The following is a 20,337-nucleotide window of genomic DNA, read 5'->3' on the forward strand; positions in this document are numbered from 1 at the left end:
TGTGAAACTGGGCTGAAACCAGACTTAAACCACCTCTCATCTCGCCAGCCTAGGGGCTTTGCCCGTCTCTGAGATTCCCCACAACCAGCAAGGCCCAGGAACTGACAGCCCTTCCCTGAGCACACATTCCCCTTCACCGGTCCCTGTCTGTCCAGGCTCACAAGAGAGATATCCGGGCCTGAGCAGATAAGGAGTCGGTGGGGAAACTGAGGCTCAGAGATATGAAGTGACTTGCCCAACCCTTGTCCTGATAAAAGCTATCAGCCATTCTTTTCTTTATTCCTCCAGTCCTAGGGTCTCACCCTTTCAGAGAGACCCTACCATGAATGAGCTTGAAATGTCTCCCACCCAAGAAACCACAGCCCTGTTTGAATTCCTTCTTGGCCCCCCACTGTTACCACTCTAGACTTTTATTTCCTCAGCAACTCTCACCCCATCCCCAAGCCATGCTCCAATTCAGCCTTCGTCTGGGACTGGAGCAATTTTTAAATGCTGACTAAACATCCCTCCGTCCCCCGCAAAAGGCTTTTTCTAAAACCTAACTCTAATGTCTCTTCTCTACCTAGAAGCTGGACCTAGCTTCCCACTTAGCAGGGCTTGCAAAGTGGCTCAAATGGTCTCCAGGGCCTCCCACCACATCTACGCCTTGCACTCAGCCATATTGGATACCCTTTGCCCCTCTCTGACACTGCTCTTATGTCTCTTTACCTTTGAATGAGCTCGTGGCTACTTCCCCACAGCAAAGGCCTCCTAGCTGGTTTCACTGCCTGCTCCCCCAGCCATCCATCTGCAGACCCCTCAGTGGCTTTCTATCATACTTCGATGTAAAATCTGACCTTCCCAAGGCCTTGCACAGCCTGGTTCCTGGCTGCCCCTCCAACCTCATCTGTCACTCTTACTCCAGATTGATGTGTTCCAGTCACACCTGTCTTCTTCTTCTTCTTCTTCTTCTTCTTCTTCTTCTTCTTCTTCTTCTTCTTCTTCTTCTTCTTCTTCTTCTTTTTCTTCTTCTTCTTCTTCTTCTTCTTCTTCTTCTTCTTCTTCTTCTTCTTCTTCTTCTTTAATTGATTTCAGAGAAGAAGGGGGAGGAAGAGATAGAAACATCAATGATGAGAGAGAATCATTGATTGGCTACCTCCTGCACGCCTCTTATTGGGGATCGAGCTGCCGCAATCCGGGCATGGCCCTGGCTGGGAATTGAACCGGGATCTCCTAGTTTATAGCTCGATGCTCAACCACTGCGCCACACTGGTCGGGCACACCTGTCTTCTTGAAATGCTTCAAACACACCAAAGACCTTTGGAGATACTGTTCCCTTTTCTCTCACTTTCTCCATGGCTGGCTCCTTCTTATCCTTTAGGTTTCAGCTTAAACATTCTTTCTTCAGAGGGCCTTGACTGATCACTCTAGGTAAGATTGGCTCATCCCACCCCATCTTGGCATTCTCTTCATTTTCTTTATACCACCTATCAGTCAGTCATCTTTTTCTTCTGTGTCTTTATTATAAGTTCCTTGAGGGGAATATATGATGTCGATGATTGTATTCCCAGTGCCACTACACAGTAAATATTTGTTGACAGAATAAACAACTGAGTGATTTTTTTCTTTTCTTGACACATCCAAAACTTATCTTCCTATCTATCAAATCTAGGGCATGGCACACAATAGCTACTCAAAAATATGTCCTGACAAACCAGTTCTAATTAATGCTGTCTCCTACAGGAAACCTTCCCTCATCACTATTCTGCTCCCACCCAACAATGACTTCTCTCCTTTAAGCTCGCATACACTTTATCTGTTCTCTTTGGTTGCCCTGAGCATTACATGCCTTATGTTGTAGGTCTCTATTTCTACATGTCCTTTTATCTCTTGGACCAAGAATACTTGAAAACAGGATCTCTCCCAATTATTTACATCCCTAATCCTGCATTAGGTATTACCTGGCATGGGTGTGCCATAAATGTTTTTTGAAAGAAATGAATCAGCTGATAATGGGTGGGAAAAGAAAGGAGAAATGTAAATGTCCAGTAGTTTCTCAGTCATTAAACAACTATTACATTGTGGAGTAGGCAGTCCCACTCTGCTTATCTCATGTAGGAGTTGTGTATTTCAAAGAAAGTGCTAATCAGGGTACCTCCCCTGTACTTTAGCATCTCAACAAGCAATGGGGGTTTCTCAGAACTTCTGGGACTTACTGCTCCTCATGGAAATTACAGAGCAAAATGCCAGCTCCATACTGTAGCAACCCAAGGAAATTCATGGATTTGAGGGGAGAGGAAGCAAAGAAAGAAGGAAACCATTATTTGAGTGCTTGTGCTGGAGGCTTCAATCTTCTTCCTATGAATTATTTCCCATAGTAATGCTGAATGTATATTATAGATATAACAACTAGAGGCCTGGTGCACGAAATTTGTGAATGGGTAGGGTCCCTAGGCCTGGCTGACGATCAGGGCCAATCTGTGGGACGACTGGCGGGGCGAATGGGGGGGGGGGGGTACTGGCACCCACTTTGGGCAGCTCCTGCGTTGAGCATCTGCCCCCTGGTGGTCAGTGTGCATCATAGCGACCAGCCGTTCTGTCATTCAGTTCATTTGCATATTAGGCTGTCATTATATAGGATGTCTGCTTTAGGGTGTTGTGTGGACAAGAAAGTGTTGTCAGGGCATCTTGCACATTGTGGACCCTCACTAAATGGAAACTAGTATTTCCTTTTGTCAGTGGGGAGACTGAGATTCAAACAAGTGCCTGTAATAACACTGCCAGGATTCAAGCCCTGATTGACCTGAAGTCCTAAGCTCCTTCTCTAAATTTGTGAGCATATAGATGGTGCTCACATAAACAACTCATGTAGCTCTTTATAGTTTTCTGCTGGTAAAAGCATTCAGGTCCTTCTTAACATCAGACCATGTTTATTATTTCGATGTCCTATTGTTCCTGTTTTTCATGGCCATGAAATCACTTCAAATCTGTGTTCAAGAGCCTCATTTAAATTTAATTCCAAGTATTCTGTGGAAAGAAACAGGCCTCTAAGAAAAGAAGATATTTTCCTGGCACAAGTACTGGTTAACTGTTTACTAGTTAACCAGTAACTGGTAACAGGGGATGGGAAGGATGTTTTTCCTCTTCTCCCAAGGCACTGCTTTCCTTCTGATTGGAGAGCACGTGGGTGGGGGACTAAACACCTACAAATCTGCTCCTGCTCTTGCTGGGTGAAGAAGAAGAGGAATTGGGGAGTCCTAGAGGAGAGGACCCACAGAGGCAGCACTGAGCTCACAACTGACCAGGAGCACCAGAGGGGCAAAGGGACCCCTCGGATGAACTCTAGCCGTCCAAGGTGAGTGTCTACACCCCCTTTGGCCTGGACAGAGAGGCCAGGGGCAAACGACTCCCAAGGTAGCTGGAAATCAGTTTTCCTGGAGTCAGAAAACAAACTCAGGGCAGGATTTCAGACGAGGAGGAGCAGCCACAAAGCTGGGCGTTCATTACTTCCTGAGTATTTCCTAGATTATTTACTAGGTGTCTACCCTACAGAGCAGGCACTATTCGTGTCCCCATTTTACAGAAGGGAAAACCAAAGCAACGAGAGGCGAAATAGCTTGTCCAAGGTCCCCCCAAGATTAACCGGGATTAACGGGCTCAGCTGGGATTGGTGAGAAAGGTACTAAGTATATTTTGTGCTAATAGTATTCTCAGAAAGGCAAATCTAGTTCAGGGCTTTCATGTTCGCCGTTTAACGATTTAAAACAAAAATAGGAACGCAAGATTTAGGGGTGCAGTCAATGTCAGATAAAGCACGGAGCACACCCGAAGAGTGTAGCGACACAGCTAAGGGACTTACTGCCACCTAGTGGCAGTCTAGGCTTATCACAGCGAGGCCGCCAAGATCACCAGGGCTCCTGGTGCAGGTGCTGGTGAAGATGGAAGCCTATCAGATACCACGTGCATTCACTCCCGTTTGTGAAAGTTACTGCCAAACAGTGTGGCATAAGAAAGCTTTGTTTTTTGGCGACCCCCAGCTTCCTTCCTCACCCCTGCTTCTTGGGACAGTGTTCCACACCCCAGGAAATGCTCCTTTTAGGACACACTTCACTGATGGTAATCTACTTATCTGTATCCCACAAGGTCTGTGAGCATCCTGACCTGGGAGGGACTTGTCTTATTTGTCTATAATTACCCTGAGCTCTCGCATACGGCCTGGCCCAGAGGAGGTATTCAGTAAATGTATGTTGAATGGATCGGAGTGAATGTTTGGACCCAAACTTATGATCATTCTGTCTGACTCAGACCAAGATTAAGCAGCAGTTTATTTAAATACTCTAAATAGTAAACATCTGAGAGGGCGGGTGGAGGGACGGAAGAGGCTTCCCGGGAAGCATCCAGGGCAGGGCCGGGGGTCTGGGCAGCCAGCCTGCTCACAGGGCAGTGGATGCCCGGAACTTCTGGGTCAAACAGAACACGGCAGCCGTGAGGGCCGTGCACTGACGGGCCAAGAGTTTCACACTCAGGTCGTGGTAGCCTCTCTCGCAGGTCAGCTTGGCGGCCTCCACAAACTGGTGGTAGGTGTACACCACGTCCCTGAGGTTCCCGGCTGCCTCCCTGTGCCGGGCGGAGCAGCGGCTGCAGTCCGTGAACTGGAAGCACAGGCCAGCCAGCTGGACCAGGTGCTGGAAGGTGTCGCGCACGGCACCCTGCATCTCTTCGGGGGACTGGTCCATTCTGATCACATGCTGACAGCTGGACAGGAGCTTCTGGGAGCCCATGCAGAGGTGGCTCCGGCTTTCAGAAAAGTGCCAGGTGCACTTCTCTGGGGGGTGCTTGTCCCCATTCCCCCAGGAAGCTTCTAAAATGTCTTGTAATTCCAGCAAGCTCTCCGAGAGTCGGATGAAGCCCTCGGGAGTGCTGGCGGGGGCAGCTTTCAACCGCGTCAGAGCCCTGGAGCAGTACTCGGGCCAGATGTGGCTGTTCCTCAACAGGGGCTCCGCGCTGCAGCTGTGGGCCCGGGCCGGCCTCCAGGGCAGGGCCAGCCCGCTTCCTGCAGAGGGTGGTGAGGTGAGGGGGGCGGTGGGGGGTGCCTCCGAGTCCCTGTCTTCTTCCTCTGACTCAGGCTGCAGGCCACGGAAGCAGGTGGCATAGGAGAGCTGGCAGCTGCACTGCTCCATCCCAATCCCGGGGGCCACTGTCTCATTCACCCCCGCAAACCCTAGAGATGTGGCCATCCTGAGGCTGGCAGAAACTTTAGGATGGCTTTCTGGGGAAAAGCACAGGAAAGACTTCTCAGCTGGGAGGCAGATGCTAGGGGTTTTGTCTCTGCTTTCTGACAGCGAACATTGGGTTGAACCTTCTGAGTGGGGACATGGGAGTGGGTGTAGCGGAGAAGGCCTGGGAGTAAAACAGACCTGCTGAGAGGTGTCCCTAGGGCCCATGTCTTCACCTGTCACATCGTTAAGCAGTTCTGCTTTGCCCTCCTCCAGAGGGGAGGCTGATGGAATGGTCTGGTTCTCAGGCAGGAAATCTGGGTCTAAATCCAGCTCTGCCAATAGATTTTGTTCTGGGGCCTGGCGAGCGTGGCTTGGGGTTTCTCTGCGTTGCCCTTGGAGTTCGGTGGGGGAGTGTGCTGGGGTCGGGTCCGTCCCTGTTACAGGAGTCTCCAAGGAGGGGGAGGCTGCTACCCCACCACCTGGAGCACCGACATCAGTCGCCTGCGGAACAGCACTTGACACATCACCCTCAGGGTCACCTGGATCCTTGCCAGGTTCATCATGAAGTAAGTTGGTGCCATTTTTGTTTGTGACTCCTCCATCACGGTCCAGAGATCGTTGTCCTTGTTGCTCTTCCTTTATTGGGAAAGGAGCTGCCTGCTCTCCCGAATTTATTCCACATTCACCGCTTCCAGGCCTGTCTCCAAGAGGCAACGAAGGCCCGGTGTTTTGGGGGGCAGTCTCTTGCGTAGGATTTGTAAACAGGGATCCCAATCCTGCTTCCAACAGGACTCCTCCCAGCTCTAGTGTGTCTCCTGGAGAGACAGTAGGTGGCCCCTGGCTGACGGCCAGGCAGACGCTGCCTGTGTTCGGCTCAGCACTGGAGACGGGGGAGGCGCTGCCCTCGAGCTCCACGGAGAGTTCTTCGGGGGCACTGCCATCCGAGTCTAGAAATGCAGATAAAGTTTGGGAAGACTCCGTCTGAGCAGTGTCTGGGCCAGATGAACCTGGGTTGGGACAGTTAGGGGTGCTTGCTGGGCAACTGGCAGCAGTGGCCGGCACAGGGGCACCCCCAGAACTCTCTTTAGGGCCGGGGTCGATCCGGAGGCGAATGGCGGAAATGGAAGACACTCGAGAGTCGATGACCGATTTGGTTTCCATGGTCTCCGGCTCCATCTCCATGACCCCGGCGGCTGGGTTTTTGCTCTTGGCCTCCCTCAAGGGAGCCAGCAGCCCCAGGGCCTTGGTCTCCAGGAGGCCGGGCTCACCTTGCACGTCCTGCAGAGAGGACACAGTTGGGGAGGGCGCACCAAGGGCCAGGTAGGGCTCCCGGTCGTAGTAGCACACGTCGTCCATGTTCTCCAGGGAGGCTGATGGCACCAGGGGAAACGAGACCTGACAGGTGTAGTCGGTCTGTAGGAAAGACCTTCTTTTCCTCAGGGTCTTGGCATACTTTTTCACCCCTCCCCTCCTGCGTGCCTCTCTCCCGTCCGGTCCAGTTCTCAGGCCGTCCTCGGGGCTGCAGGAGCTAGCCTCACTCTGTGTGCGTGTGGCACTGGGTTCTGCAGCAGAAATAGCTCCGGGCCCTGAGGACCAAGAAAGGAAAAAGTACATCAGAAGCAGGAAAACAAAGAGGCACTCCGAGCTTGGGCTCAGGACTCAGGATTGCCTGAGTTCAAACCATGGCCGGGCTGCATGCATAACTTTGGGCAAGTTCAACCTTGGTCTCCTCAATTTCCTCCTCGGAAAGTTGGGGATAGTAACTGTGGCAGACAGTTTGTGATTCTTAGTTGCCCAGGGTCCGTTTCACTGTCCTTCATTTGTCTTTTAGGGACTGGCATCTCCCCCTCCCCCCAACAATGGTTACAGGTGCTGGAACTATCAATGAAGGCACCCCGTCCCCATCAGCCAAGTGGTCAGATTTCTGACCCAGAAAGTCAGCCATACATTTCCTAGAACTTCAGGTTGAAACACCGATTTTAAAAATAATAATAATAATAAAAGTAGAGGTCATTCTTTATAGCCACATTTTCCTGACACTACGACAAGGAATCCTGCTACCCAGCCTCCTCTTCTGGTTGCTGCCTGTGTCAGAAGCAGGTCTTCACCTTTGCTAGCAATTTTCTAAGCTTTCTTACATCCTTTCCCACTTTTCCTTTGTGCTGTGTTAACCCAAGTCAGTCAGCACCAAGGGACCAAGCAGCACGGCCATGCAGGTTAAATGAATGAGTGCGTCTCTGGCACCCGGCACAAGGCCTGTGCCTAACGTGTTCACCGGAGGGAGCTGCTACCGTGGTTGTTCCTGTCACTACGTCTGTGAGGTTCTGAGGAGCCTGCTTTTGACCACGTGGCATGACTCTCAGACGTGTGTGTGTGTGTGGGGGGTCGTGTGCGTGCGGGATGGATCTCCCTGAGCAGAGAAGCACCCTGAGAAGAAGGCCTGGGAGTCAGCCAGAGGATGGGGTCCCAGGCCGGCACTTGAGACTCAGAGGGCTCTCACACTCAGACCGTTGATCCCAACAGGCTGCCCCTTATTAAACACCCGATGGGAGGCTGCTTCTCAGACCTCTTACGTCAGAATCTCTGGGGCTGGGGCCCAGGAATCGACAGGCTTGAATCGAGGTCCCTTGGGTGATTTTGAGGCCCAGTCACATTTTGGAGCTGCTGCCTAGGCCACCAACCGCCACCGACCAACACTGTTTCTGAGGCCCCAAAAGGGAGAGGCTCCCTCAGTGAGTGGGCCAGGAGTCCCAGTTCTGGGCGGTCTCCCCAGGCCCCCACTGGCACTCTATCCAATAGGGAATGTCCAGTATGGTCCTCTGTCCTTGGCTAGAGGAAGGCCTTGACTGATGGCCTGTCTTGCCCCCATCGTGCCCCCAGCGCAATGCCCACCCCAACAGGGCAAGGCTGGGGCATGGACGCAGTTGGAGGGCAGTGCACAAGCTGGCCATGGTCTCTCCTTTCCCCAGGGGCACAGTCAATGAACTCAGTGTAGATGGTGGAGAGTTCATTCATTCACTCAGCAACAACTGCCAGGCGCTATGTGCTGGGACACAGGCGAGTGAGTTTCCAGTGTGGTGAGGGAGAGAAACATCAACACAAGATCACACACATAAATACATAATTACAGGCAGTGCTAAGTGCCAGGCAGGAAGCACCCAGGTGCTGTAGGAAGGTGTGACAGGCCTGGGGAGACCCGTCCTACTCTTGGTGGTCTGGTTAAAGTTTCTAGAAAAAGTGAATTTTTAGAGGTGGTGGTGGTGGGGGTCGGGGTGCTGACAGATGAATGGGCATCAGCAACCAAAGATCAGGGTGAGGAGTAGCATGCGCAAAGGCCAGGGGTGGGAAAGAGCCTGGCCCTTTTATTTTATTTTTTTAAATATATTTTTATTGATTTCAGAGAGGAAGGAAGAAGGAGAGAGAGATAGAAACATCCATGATGAAAGAGAATCATGGATCGGCTGCCTCCTACAAGTCCCCCTTCTGGGGATCAAGCCCACAATCTGGGCATGTGCCCTTGACCAGAATCAAACCTGGGACCTTACAGTTCGCAGGCCGACGCTCTATCCACTGAGCCAAACTGGCCAGGGCGAGCCTGGCCCTTTTAAAGAATGGCAAGGAGGCCTGTGTGGCAGGAAGCAGGGAGAGGGCTCAGGAGCAGAGAGGCAGACAGAGGCCGTGTCACACAGGGCCTCAACCTAAGGAGCTGGCCTTCCTCCACGAGCAAAGGGCAACCACTGCAGGCAGGCAGCACCTGGAAAGGGCGGGAGCAGAACTGCAAGGGCTGTGGCATCCCCAGCTCCTAGTGGGTCACCTTCAATATCTGTGTGTGTAAATGTCCTGGAAGGCTCTCGGTTCAGCTGGGAAGTCACTTGTATGGAAGGACTCACCCACTGTACAGGGAGGAAGGCAAGAGGAACCTGAGAGAAACAGGACCAACAGGCCCCCCTGTCTTCCTATGTCAGAGTCCCTTAAGGGGCCACCATAGCCTGTCAGGTGGGTTCTTCTTGCTTCAAGGCCTCATTGAATGTAGCTTCAGGGTCGGTAATGACACATCTGTTACCTTCTGCTGGGAACCCCTGTCAAACCCGTTGCTTTCTATGTAAATTCTGTCTATCTCACCAGTCTCAGCACTTTTCCCACCTCTTCTGGGAAGCCTTCCCTGATCCCCACTGTGAATGCCTCTCATCCTTGCCCATCGCTGCTTGCCCACAGTTCTCTGAACCTTCCTTGTAGGTCTGACTTGAAGTCATGATTCCTTTTAAAAAATATATTTTTATTGATTTCAGAGAGGAATGGAGAGGGAAAGAGATAGAAACATCAATGACGAGAGAGAATCATTGATTGGCTGCCTCTTGCACACCCCCTACTGGCGACTGAGCCCACAAACCAGGCATTTGCCCTGACTGGGAATCAAACTGTGACCTCCTTGTTCATAGGTCCACCCGACCCTCAACCACTGAGCCACACCAGCCGGGCAAAGTCATGATACTTGTAATGTAGTCCACGGACCCCAGGGCAGCCTCCTCAGAAGAGGACCATGACCCGGCTTTACTCATGTGTTTCCCCCGTCAAGCTTGGTCCCTGCCTGCGAGTCTGCAGACCTGCGGGGGGTGGGGTAGGGGTGAGGGGGGGGCGCTCACCTGAGAGGGTGTCTGGGGGTGTGAGCTTGTCAGCTGCATCGTAGTATTCCTCATCCGAGCTGCCCTCCTCGTAGGCAGGGCCCAGGGCCTCCAGCGTGGAGCTGGGCTGGGGCTCAGACCAGCCCTGCTGGCCCCAGGCTGGCGGGCCCCCACCCTGCCGGGAAGCTGTGCTGTCTGAGCTGTCACTCAGGTGCCTGGCCGGGGAGACGCTGGAGCACAGGCTGTAGTAGTCAGTCTGGCTGCCCTCATACAGCCCGGGGTCCAGCCGGGCTGCACTGGGGTCTGGAGCCCAGCCGAAGGTCCCGGGAGCGGGGCTCTCAGAGAGCTCCGTCTTCTGGGGCTGAGGGCTGGCTCGCTGGGCCAGGTCCAGGAGACAGAGGAAGCCGCTGGTCTCCACCCTGCTCCTCTCCTCCTGGCTGTCAGATTCGCCTCTCTCCGGGAAGCCTGGCGAGCCAAAGTGGAAGAAGCCGGACCTGCTGGAGGAGCAGGCGTCCAAGTCATCCTCCTCCAGGGCATCCATGGACTCGCTCGAGCCGCTGGTCCTGCAGCCTCGGCTCTCGGTGTTGGCCGAGTCGGACGCCTCGGACTCGGCACTGTCCGTCACGCTGCTGGCCCCGCAGGCGCTCAGGCCGCTCCCGGCCACCTCGGGCGCGGGGCTGTCCCCGGGGGGCTGCTCCTCTTTTGCGGGCGATCTGCAGGCGCCCGGCCTTGGCAGGTGTTGGTCAGAGAGGGGCTCTAGCACGCAGTCCACTTCGGAGGACTCCTCTGAGTCACTGCACGCCCTGGACTCGTAGCCTGCAACACAGGGGACGCGGAGAGTCACAAAACAGCCCCTGGGGACTGGCACATGACCCCCCCCCCCTCCCGCTGCTGGCCCTCCAGTTTCCAGATTAGAAAGCTGAGGTCCAGGTGGGTGACTGACCCAGATCATGCTATAGTGACTGGCACAGGGTCCGTGGGCCACACAACATCAGGCCTCCTTTCCCACATCCATGGGAACCCCCTGAAAGAGACAGGACTACCTCCACCCCCACTTCCAAGGAGAGCTATCTGTCCCCAGACACTTGGGGGCTGTTTCTTTGATTGGATTTCACTTGGCTTGGGCAGTATTGCACAGGTTTCCTCCCCAAATCTCAGCTCTGTCCTGTCTGGGATCAAAGTCGGATGGGAATCATATTTAAAATCCAAAACAGCCCTAACCGGCTTGGCTCAGTGGATAGAGCATCGGCCTGCGGACTGAAGGGTCCCAGGTTCCATTCCGGCCAAGGGCACATGCCTGGGTTGTGGGCTCCATTGCCAGTGTGGGGTGTGCAGGAGGCAGCCGATCAATGATTCTCTCTCGTCATTGATGTTTCTATCTCTTTCCTTCTCCCTTCCTCTCTGAAATCAACAAAGAAATATATTTTTAAAAAAATCCAAAACAGATCCTTGACCTTACCCCTGATGTACTGGGTCAAACAGTTAGGGAGCGGGGCCTGGGAATCTGTGTTTTAGCGCCTCCGTGGGCGATTCTGAGGCTGCTCAGCTGGCACCATTCTGAAGCCTGGTCTTGGGGACCCACTGGTGCTCCAGGCTTTCGGGAGAGTGACAGCTCATCCAGCTGCTGGTACTCAGGAAGGCTCCATGGAGTGAGGGTGGGGAGTACTGAGCCAGGTCCCCAGTCTCTCCTCTATCATAAGCCTTCTGATCAACATCACACTCTACTTAAACCCTCTGATGGCTTCCCCTGCCCACAGGGAAAGGCCTAAGCTCCCCCACAAGAGCGAAGGCCCCCCAAACGGCCCTGACTCCTCCTTAGCAGCCTTGCCGCCCCCGCAGCTTTCCCATGCTCCAGCCACTACAGACAGCTTCTCACAGCTCACGACCTTGCCTTCTGTGTCATGCCTCCATGCTGCCCCCCGTGCTTCAAACGATCTCTCCTCCCTCCTTCGTCTGGCCTACGCCAGCATGTTCTTCGAGATCTGTTTCAAATACTGCCCCCCTCCCCCCAGCATCTTCTCTGACTCTGCCACCTGCCCTGGCAGAAGCAGGCCCTCCCGCCATCTGACCTCCACGTCTTCACTGCTCCCACTCTGCTGTGTCTCCCTAAGGCATCACCCCTTGTTTCTAAATTGTGTTAAAGGCCAAGTTCACAAATACCCAAAACTCGTCACTGCCTGATCATTTTACTTTATCTTACTATCATATAAGCTCTTGAGATTATTTATGTTTTATCCACATGGAGGAAGGGCTACATAATGATATGCTATTGAGCATCTCTCCCCATCTCCACACAGTGACATCAAGTCGGTAGCTTGAAATTAGCCATGGTGGGAGTGTCTGTACAATGAAAATAGACAACTGAAGAGAGAGGGAGAGAGAGAGAGAGAGAGAGAGAGAGAAAGAGAGAGAGAAACATTGACTTTTCCCACTTATTTATGCATTCATTGGTTGATTCTTGTATGTGTCCTGACTGGGGATAGAACCCACAACCTTGGTGCATCAGGATGACACTTTAATCAACTGAGCTACCCGGCCATGGCTGGCCATCTGAACTTGCTGAACAAATAACTGACAGCACTTTCTGATGGCAAATAAAGACCTGATACAACGGATCTTAGAGATGGTTTTAGGAAATTCTACAGGGACTCAGAGACCTTTTATATTTTTATTTTTTAAATATATTTCTTTATTGATTTCAGAGAGGAAGGGAGAGGGAGAGAGAGAAACACCAATGATGAGAGAGAATCATTGATCGGCTGCCTCCTGCACACCCCCTCTTGGGGATCGAGCCCACAACCCAGGCATGTGCCCTTGGCTGGAATCGAACCCGGGACCCTTCAGTCCACAGGCTGACACTCTATCCACTGAGCCAAGCTGGCTAGGGCAATCAGAGACCTTTTATATTTTTAGGGACTCTCAGGTACAAAGAAAGCTTCTCTATTTAGGGCTTTGGAAAGATCAACTGTTGCCCAAGCTGGTTTGGCTCAGTGGATAGAGCATCAGCCTGTGGACTGAAGGGTCCTGGGCTGGATTCTGGTCAAGGGCACATGCCAGGGTTGTGGGCTTGATCCCCACTAGGGGGCGTACAGGAAGCAGCTGATCAATGATTCTCTCTCATCATTGATGTTTCTATCTTTCTCTTCATCTCCCTTCCTCTCTGAAATCAATAATTTTTTTTAAAAAGAAAGAAAGATCAACTGTTTACAAAGAAATAAATGGAGAAATAGCTCACATCGACTTGAGTGGAAGTGTCAGCTCAACTCAATTCTCCACCTCCCTTTAGGCTGCCCTTACCCACAGGGCAGTGAAACGGGCCCATCCTTACCGGGGCTGCCTCAGTGCCTTACCTTCCTCAGCAGACACTCGGTGCACCTGCTGTTTGCTCCCCGGCCAGAGGAAGATGGAGGTAACCGGGTCGACAAACAGCCTGTAGTACCCAGCGACCAGGCAGGCCAGGTCTTTTGCACTGTTGGATTCCAGCAGCAACGTCAGAACCTTCGAAGGTAAAGAGAGCTCTTAAGCCTGGGAAGGGCGAAGGGACAGCCCGAAGCCTGACAACAAGACCCTATGGGACTGATGAGAAATCCCAAGCAAACCCAGCCCTGGTCCCCAGGCAGGCTTCACGTCCTGTATTCTCACCTTTAAGACTTGAAATGAGCAAAGGCATGTGTGGGTTCCTCTCATTGAAACTCCACAGTATCTCCTGCCTCTCCATTTCTGACCCCTATCCTCGCCTCCCATCCAAACCACCCACCCCACTCTGCTCATTCATGTAATGGGGCCCCTTCAAGACCTGACGTAGAAAAGGAAGCAAAAGCAAACAGAGGAGAGAGAGGGTGGTAAGAATCAAGAACCATCTCTGATCATGTTGATATGAAAGCAAAGAAAGGCAGGACAAATGCAGGACCTCCCCGGGAGGCTCAGGAAGTTCACTACATCATTTACCCATTTTAATTGCTGTCACTCAAAACTCTTGGACAGCCTTTCTGGTCCCATCTGGTGTTCCCATCTAAGTTTCTGAACCCATCAGGAAAGCACAAGGTCAGGCTCAGTTTATACGAAGAAACCTTTCAGGACCTGCCCGGGAAAATGCACCGTGGTTACCATTTTCCCTTTGATGGGACAGAACGGACAAGTCATCCTCTTAAGCAAATGTTGGACTTTAGACTGTAAATATCCACACTCATATAAACTACCCTAAAATAAGTTAGCCCCCAACCCCAGGAGCTGGATGCAGAACCTCTCCCCGGTGTGTTACCTTGATGTCCTGCAGGTACACTTTGACCACGCTCACTTTCTCAGACTCTTCTGTCAGCTCCACACGGCTGATGTTTGCAAACTCGGCCAACGTGGACATGATGTTGAGTTTGCTATTGATAATTTGGCTAATCCCATACTTGGCTCCCACTAGAAGGGCAACATAGGATTCTCTATCCTGTAACTGCAGAAGGGCAGAGGAGGAATTAGTTCCCACTCACAGCGAGTAAAATACACTGCACATGTAAGCCAAGATACCTCTCTCCGCAAACTCCGGATTCTTATTTCAGGTCCCCATCGCCACTCCCTGGACTACCAAGTTAGGCAACAGCCTGAACTGGGCCCCAGTGACAGATAAATTAAGTATAAATGATCTCTTCAAGACCCTTCACAATAGAGAGCCAAACCAGGCTATTACCTGTTCCGTCGAAGCAACCTGTATTTTCTTTTCTTTTTTTTAAACTTTTTATTGATTAAGGTATTACAAACGTGTCTTTATGCCTCCATTGTCCCCTCATGCCCCCAGTCTTGCTCTCACCCTCACCCCCTGTTGTTTGCGTCCATCGCTTATGCTTATATGCATGCATACAAGTCCTTTGGTTGATCTCTCCCCCTTACCCCACCCTCCCCTACCTTCCCTCTGAGGGTTGAGCATCTGATCGATGCTTCTCTGTCTCTGAATCTGTTGTGTGTTTTTTTCTGAATCTGTTTTTGTTCATCGGCTTATGTTGTTCATTATAGTCCACAAATGAGTGAGATCATGTGATATTTATCTTTCTCTGTATTTTCATACCTATGTGCCTATTTCATTCCTCTTGGAATCCCTTTCCTGCCATCATTACCTACAGAAATCCTGACTTTTCTTGAAAAGCTTCCATCAAAACCTACTGCAAACATTACAGAAACTATCTGCCTGATCTCTGGCTCCTCAAACCAGAATAGTCCTTTTCCTCTGTGCTGTTCCCACACTACTTCCTGTCTATGTCTCCCATAGCACTGAGCTGTGACTTCTTATTGTAATTATTTGTACTCAAGTCTCAGATTCCCTGCCAAGTTCCCTGACGACAGACTGTGTTTATCTACAGTGTAACCCCAGTGGCCAGCAAGCACCCTGAGCCAGCTCAATGTCGTTTCTTTTCCCATTACCAATTATTTCCTTAGATAGTAATGGTAAAGGGGGGCTGGGGACGGCTGGGAGAGGGCAGGGTTGGCCCTTGGGAAAAGTGGGAAGCTTTTCTTGTACCTTCAAGCCTTTCTTTCTGTGCTCTGGTCTCTCTTCAACCTTTGGGTCATTTACTCGTTTAAGAAGCCATCTATTTTTCCCTTCCCCTAACTATCTGACTCAAGTATGTCAAACTCAAAGGCTAACTCGGGCCAAATAAACGAGGCATACGGCCTGTGGGCCTCGAGTTTGACATGCTTGATCTGATTGCTCTATTTTGCTCTCAAAACATGGATTCTCTTTTTCTATCTATATTGTTAAGTCAGCAATCTGATTAAATGGACCCATCACTGTAAATGACTGAGAGACATACTAAATCCACTAAAAGAAGATTTGTTAATGTTTTTTTAAAAAAATCTCTCATTGGTAAATTGCCTGGCTTTGTGCTGGAGAGTTCTGGGGCTGACTGAGTGGTGGGGAGAGTTCCCTTCAGCCACAGCCCCATCACTGACGGCTGAAAAGCACACAGCTCTGGGCCTCGGGTCCAAGAAGGAAGCAGGGGGAGGACCGGGTAACAGAGCAGAAGGCTCCTTTGCTTCTCTTTTCCCTCCTTAGTTCTTCCCTTTTTCTGAATAATCGGGGCCCCAGCCTGGCAGTCAGTCTAACATTCTTATCTTTCCACTTTTCCCTCTCCACCTTCATATTCCCAAAGCTCCAGAGTAAATAGCTTACAGTACCCTTCCCTCCAAATGCCTTTCCTCTATACGGAAATCTGGCCAAATCCAACCTTCTTGCCTTTCCTTACCCCCTGCCCCTGCCATTCTTGACCTGAAGCTGGCAGTGCTACCCTCTGTCTTCACACCCCACAGCCATCGCCCTGTGTGTCTCTCGTGGCTCTGCTTTGTCTTGTGGCTACTTTGTTCGATCATTGGAAGGTGGAAATCATGTCAGCTCTGCCTCCCCCAGCACCTACCATAGGGCTAGCACAGGGGTGGGCAAACTTTTTGACTCGAGGGCCACAATGGGTTCTTAAACTGGACCGGAGGGCCGGAACAAAAGCATGGATGGAGTATTTGTGTGAACTAATATAAATTCAAAGTAAACATCATTACATAAAAGGGTACGGTCTTTTTTTTTTTTAGTTTTATTCATTTCAAACAGGCCGGATCCGGCCCACGGTAGCCGCTAGCACCAAGCGAGGGCACAAGAAACACTCCCCAATATTTACTTCCCCAAACAAATTCCAGTACTTGACAGAGTTCTCAAAAATGTTAGGCCACAAGGTTCACCGAACTTCAGAGGACTTCTAAGGTCCCTCATATGCGTGGGATTCCACGGTTCTCTAACACGTACCATTAAAGTAGCATTAAAGATCTTCCCGCCGTATGTCTTGAGTTCCCCAAGGATCTGTAGATAATTTAAACGTAGCTGGGCAGCGGAAATAAGTTGCTTAAATAGAAGAAAAAAAAAGACGTAAGTTAGAGTTATTCACTTGCTACAATCAAGGCAATGTTGCAGATGCAGTCCCCAGACAGCTGGGTGGGTCGGCCGGGGCCAGGGCTCCATTACCTTCTGTCGGGGTTCCAGCAGGTTCTGGTTCCTCTTCATGTGGAAGCTTATGGCTTTCTTGATGTCTTTGCCTTTCATGTTTCGGAGTAAAGTTGGAGAAATGAAGTTCTCTATGCCCCAGTCTTTCCTGCCATGAGACATGGGAGACAAGGAGGCTCATTTTTACAGTGTACTTGGTGGCTCTGCTGAAGAGCATAATTACATTTGACTCGGTACTTAGCGTTCTCAGAATACTGCAGCTGAGCCTCTTTCTCAACAGAAGATACATACACATGTACATTTATGTGTGTATGAATACATAGAAATATATAGAAATATCTTATATACTTACTAGAGGCCTGGTGCACGAAATTCGTACACGGGTAAGGTCTCTAGGCCTGACAGGTGATCAGGGTCAATCTGTGGGGTGACCGGTGGGGCGATCGGGGGACCCCCACTGGCACCTGCCTTGGCCAACTTGACGCCGCCCCCTCGCTGCCCCCCCCCCCCCCCCCCCCGACTTCGGCTAGTTGGTTGCCTCCCTCTGTAGGGCAACCGGCGGGGCAATCGGGGGCCCTGTGGGCACCTGCCTTGGCTGGCCTGGGGCTTTCAGGCTGAGGGCAGCTCCTGCATTGAGCGCCTGCCCCCTGGTGGTCAGTGTGCATCATAGCGACTGGTTGTTCCACCGGTCATCCTGCAGTTTGGCCGATTTACATATTAGGCTCTTATTATATAGGGTATTTTATGTAAGTACATAATATATATGTTTATAAATATATTTATATATATTTCTTACCCCTCACCCCAACACATATACAAAAGCCCCAGCTATTCAGGAAAACCCCACTGATCTTTCTGGGAGATTATTACTCTTGGTGCACTGTGATATTTTGTTAATCAGAGCAGGAGACCTTGATCTTTTTTTTTTTTTTTTTAAAGCTCTTCAGATTGTAGTTTAATTTTATTTCTCATAGTATTTTAAAAATATATTTTATTGCTTTTTTACAGAGAGGAAGGGAGAGGGATAGAGAGTTAGAAACATCTTTGAGAGAGAAACATTGATCAGCTGCCTCCTGCACACTCCCTACTGGGGATGTGCCCGCAACCAAGGTACATACATGCCTTTGACCGGAATCGAACCTGGGACCCTTCAGTCCGCAGGCTGATGTTCTATCCATTGAGCCAAACCAGTTAGGGCAACCTTGATCTTTTTTCACTACAATGTACTAGTACGTGACAAATAATGACCCAGCATCTATAACACACTCTCAGGGGCAGCACGTAGCACCTGTGAGTCCCTGAGGTCGTGCTTCAGAATGGTGCTATCCTAACAGCCTCAAAAGTCTCCAACAAACTTGTTAAAATACAGATTCTCAGGTCCGGCTCTCTAGAGATTTGACCCAGTACATCAGGGACAGAGCCCTAGATCTGTTTCAATTTTTAAATTTGACTCTCATTTGACTCTGATGCCAGATAGGACAACAGAGCTGAGATTTGGTGAGGGGGTTAGCAAACCTGGGTGATACTGCCAAGAGCAAATTTTCAGCTAAGAATTAGGTGGTGTTGGAATCCCAGGATCTGAAACTTCCTTAGTCAGAATATAATGCAACATAATTGGTTCACACATTAATTTTCAAGGCATTCCTGCCCTTATCGGAGCTTTTCATTGAAGTTATCAAAAGACTTCCCTATGCATTCTCCAGGGAACTGGGAACTTACAAAGGGATCCTGTGTCACTCTATCTGGACTTGGCATCTGCCCCAGAGGGAGCAGCCAGAGTCTGACATCTGGGGGAGCCCGGCTGGGTGGGAGAGGGTGGAGAGGAAATGGGATAGAAAGACAAGGGACAGAAGGCTAGGTAGGTGAGTCTCAGCTTTCTGTGGAATCTGGCCGTTCTGGCCAGGGGCCAGCGGATTACACACACGGCACAGCACAGCAGCTGCTGAGGGGTCAGAGAAGCCCCCGCCACTCACTCTATGTACTTCAAAGAGATCTTCTGGGGCTGGGCGCAGGCGTAGATCCGCTCCTGGATGTGCAGGGCCGCAAGTCTCAGCGCAGAGCTGCATTTCATTTCCACAGCAAAGCGCTCCTGGAGCACGTCGCTGCAGCTCTGGAAGAGATGGGATCAGGGAAACTGGGAACCAGCAACAGAGGAACTGTGTTCCTAGTTCTCTCAAGCCAAAGGCAGCAGGACCAGGAGCTCAGCCTCGAGCCCTGGCTCTGCCTGTACTTGGCCGTCTGACCTTGGTTAAGTTACTAAGACGCTCTGAACATGGCTGTCCCTCCCGTTGCTAAAGGGGGATAGTTACGTCTACCTTGGGTGGTTTCTGTGGGGTTTAAATTAGATAACGCTTCTGAAAGCAGGTAGGAGGGGCACAGTACTACACAAAAATAAAGTATTGCTGTTATTAGTTGCTACCGTCATTTCTGTAAGACTTTGGGCAAGTCAATCCACCTAGTGTGAGTTCCTTCATCTGTAAAAGATTGATGCCTCCCAAATGATTCCTTTTCATCAGAATAAAAATGACATAGTAAATTTCACCTATGGAGGTAGAGGAAGGGCAGCAAAAGGCTACAGGGACCAAGGAAGCCATTTTTGGCTTCACCACTAAATGGGTGACCCAGGCAAATCACGTGACCTTTCATCATTTGTAAAATAAAGCTTTGAAGCACTAAAGCCTCTTTTAGCAATAAAAACTGTAACTCTAAAGATCTTAAATGGCGTTAGGAAATGTAGCATCTACATTGAGGACAGCCTAAATTTCATTAATACATCACTAATCTCCAAAGATCGCAACTCCTTGATGGAAAAAGGAATTGTAAGGGATATTCAGGGCCCATTCTTCTTCAGATAAAGATAATCTACACCAGGGAGTTGCTTAATTGCCTTGAGCTCATGTTCAAAATAACCCAATCTCTAGGTCCATCTAAGCAAAATAAGCCGGGCAGAGAAAGACAAATACCATATGACCTCACTAGTATTTGGAATCTAATGAACAAAATAAAATGATGAACAAAATAGAGCCAGAGGCATGGATACATTGAACAGACTGACAGAGGTCAGAAGGGAGGGAGGCTGTGCGGACTGGTTAAAGGAAGGTGAAGGGATTAGCTAATGAACATATATGCATAGCCCATGGACACAAACTACAATGTGGTGAAGGCCTGGGGAGGGGGGCGGGGATGCGTGGAGGCGGGCACGGGGGGCGGGAAATAGGGAACACCTGCAACAGTGTCGACAATTAAAATTTAATTAAAAAAAACACCCAATTTCAACTTGAGAACAACCACTGTTATTTTAGGAAGCACGGAGCCAGTCACCTGCAGATAGAGGTATTCAAAGGCCACGGGGTCTTCTTTCAGGAGGTCCAGGGGGTCCTTGGGAACAAAACACACCCTGAAGAGGCAACGGTAGTCTTGTAACTCTTCCTTTTCCACCACCTGCGATGGGGAAGGGAGATACTATTAATCTTAGCTGCCTTTGTTCCTGCAATTATTCCACACACAAAAAAACTAAAAAACAACAACAAAAACACCTAAAAAAAAA

At 50.4% G+C, this 20,337-nt stretch overlaps 1 protein-coding gene across 10 annotated transcripts in view; it reads right to left on the bottom strand.

The window, feature by feature from the left end:
• Positions 1 to 4,286: 4,286 nt before the first annotated feature.
• FRMPD1 (FERM and PDZ domain containing 1) overlaps positions 4,287 to 20,337 on the bottom strand; it is a 110,983-nt gene continuing 94,932 nt past the window's right edge. For 9 of the 10 annotated variants that reach the window (XM_036330341.1, XM_036330344.1, XM_036330339.1 and 6 more), the window contains 8 exons: positions 20,112 to 20,231; positions 18,764 to 18,900; positions 16,812 to 16,938; positions 16,596 to 16,691; positions 14,082 to 14,264; positions 13,171 to 13,318; positions 9,842 to 10,636; positions 4,287 to 6,784 (listed from right to left, as the gene is read on the bottom strand). In XM_036330341.1, the coding sequence (XP_036186234.1) occupies positions 4,413 to 6,784; positions 9,842 to 10,636; positions 13,171 to 13,318; positions 14,082 to 14,264; positions 16,596 to 16,691; positions 16,812 to 16,938; positions 18,764 to 18,900; positions 20,112 to 20,231 (3,978 nt within the window). In that variant the 3' untranslated portion in view covers positions 4,287 to 4,412. The remainder of the gene's footprint in view (positions 6,785 to 9,841; positions 10,637 to 13,170; positions 13,319 to 14,081; positions 14,265 to 16,595; positions 16,692 to 16,811; positions 16,939 to 18,763; positions 18,901 to 20,111; positions 20,232 to 20,337) is intronic. The other variant, XM_036330348.1, reaches the window with a different exon arrangement.

The sequence above is a fragment of the Myotis myotis genome, unplaced genomic scaffold (assembly GCF_014108235.1).
Source record: "Myotis myotis isolate mMyoMyo1 unplaced genomic scaffold, mMyoMyo1.p scaffold_m19_p_12, whole genome shotgun sequence".
Lineage (NCBI taxonomy): Eukaryota > Metazoa > Chordata > Mammalia > Chiroptera > Vespertilionidae > Myotis > Myotis myotis.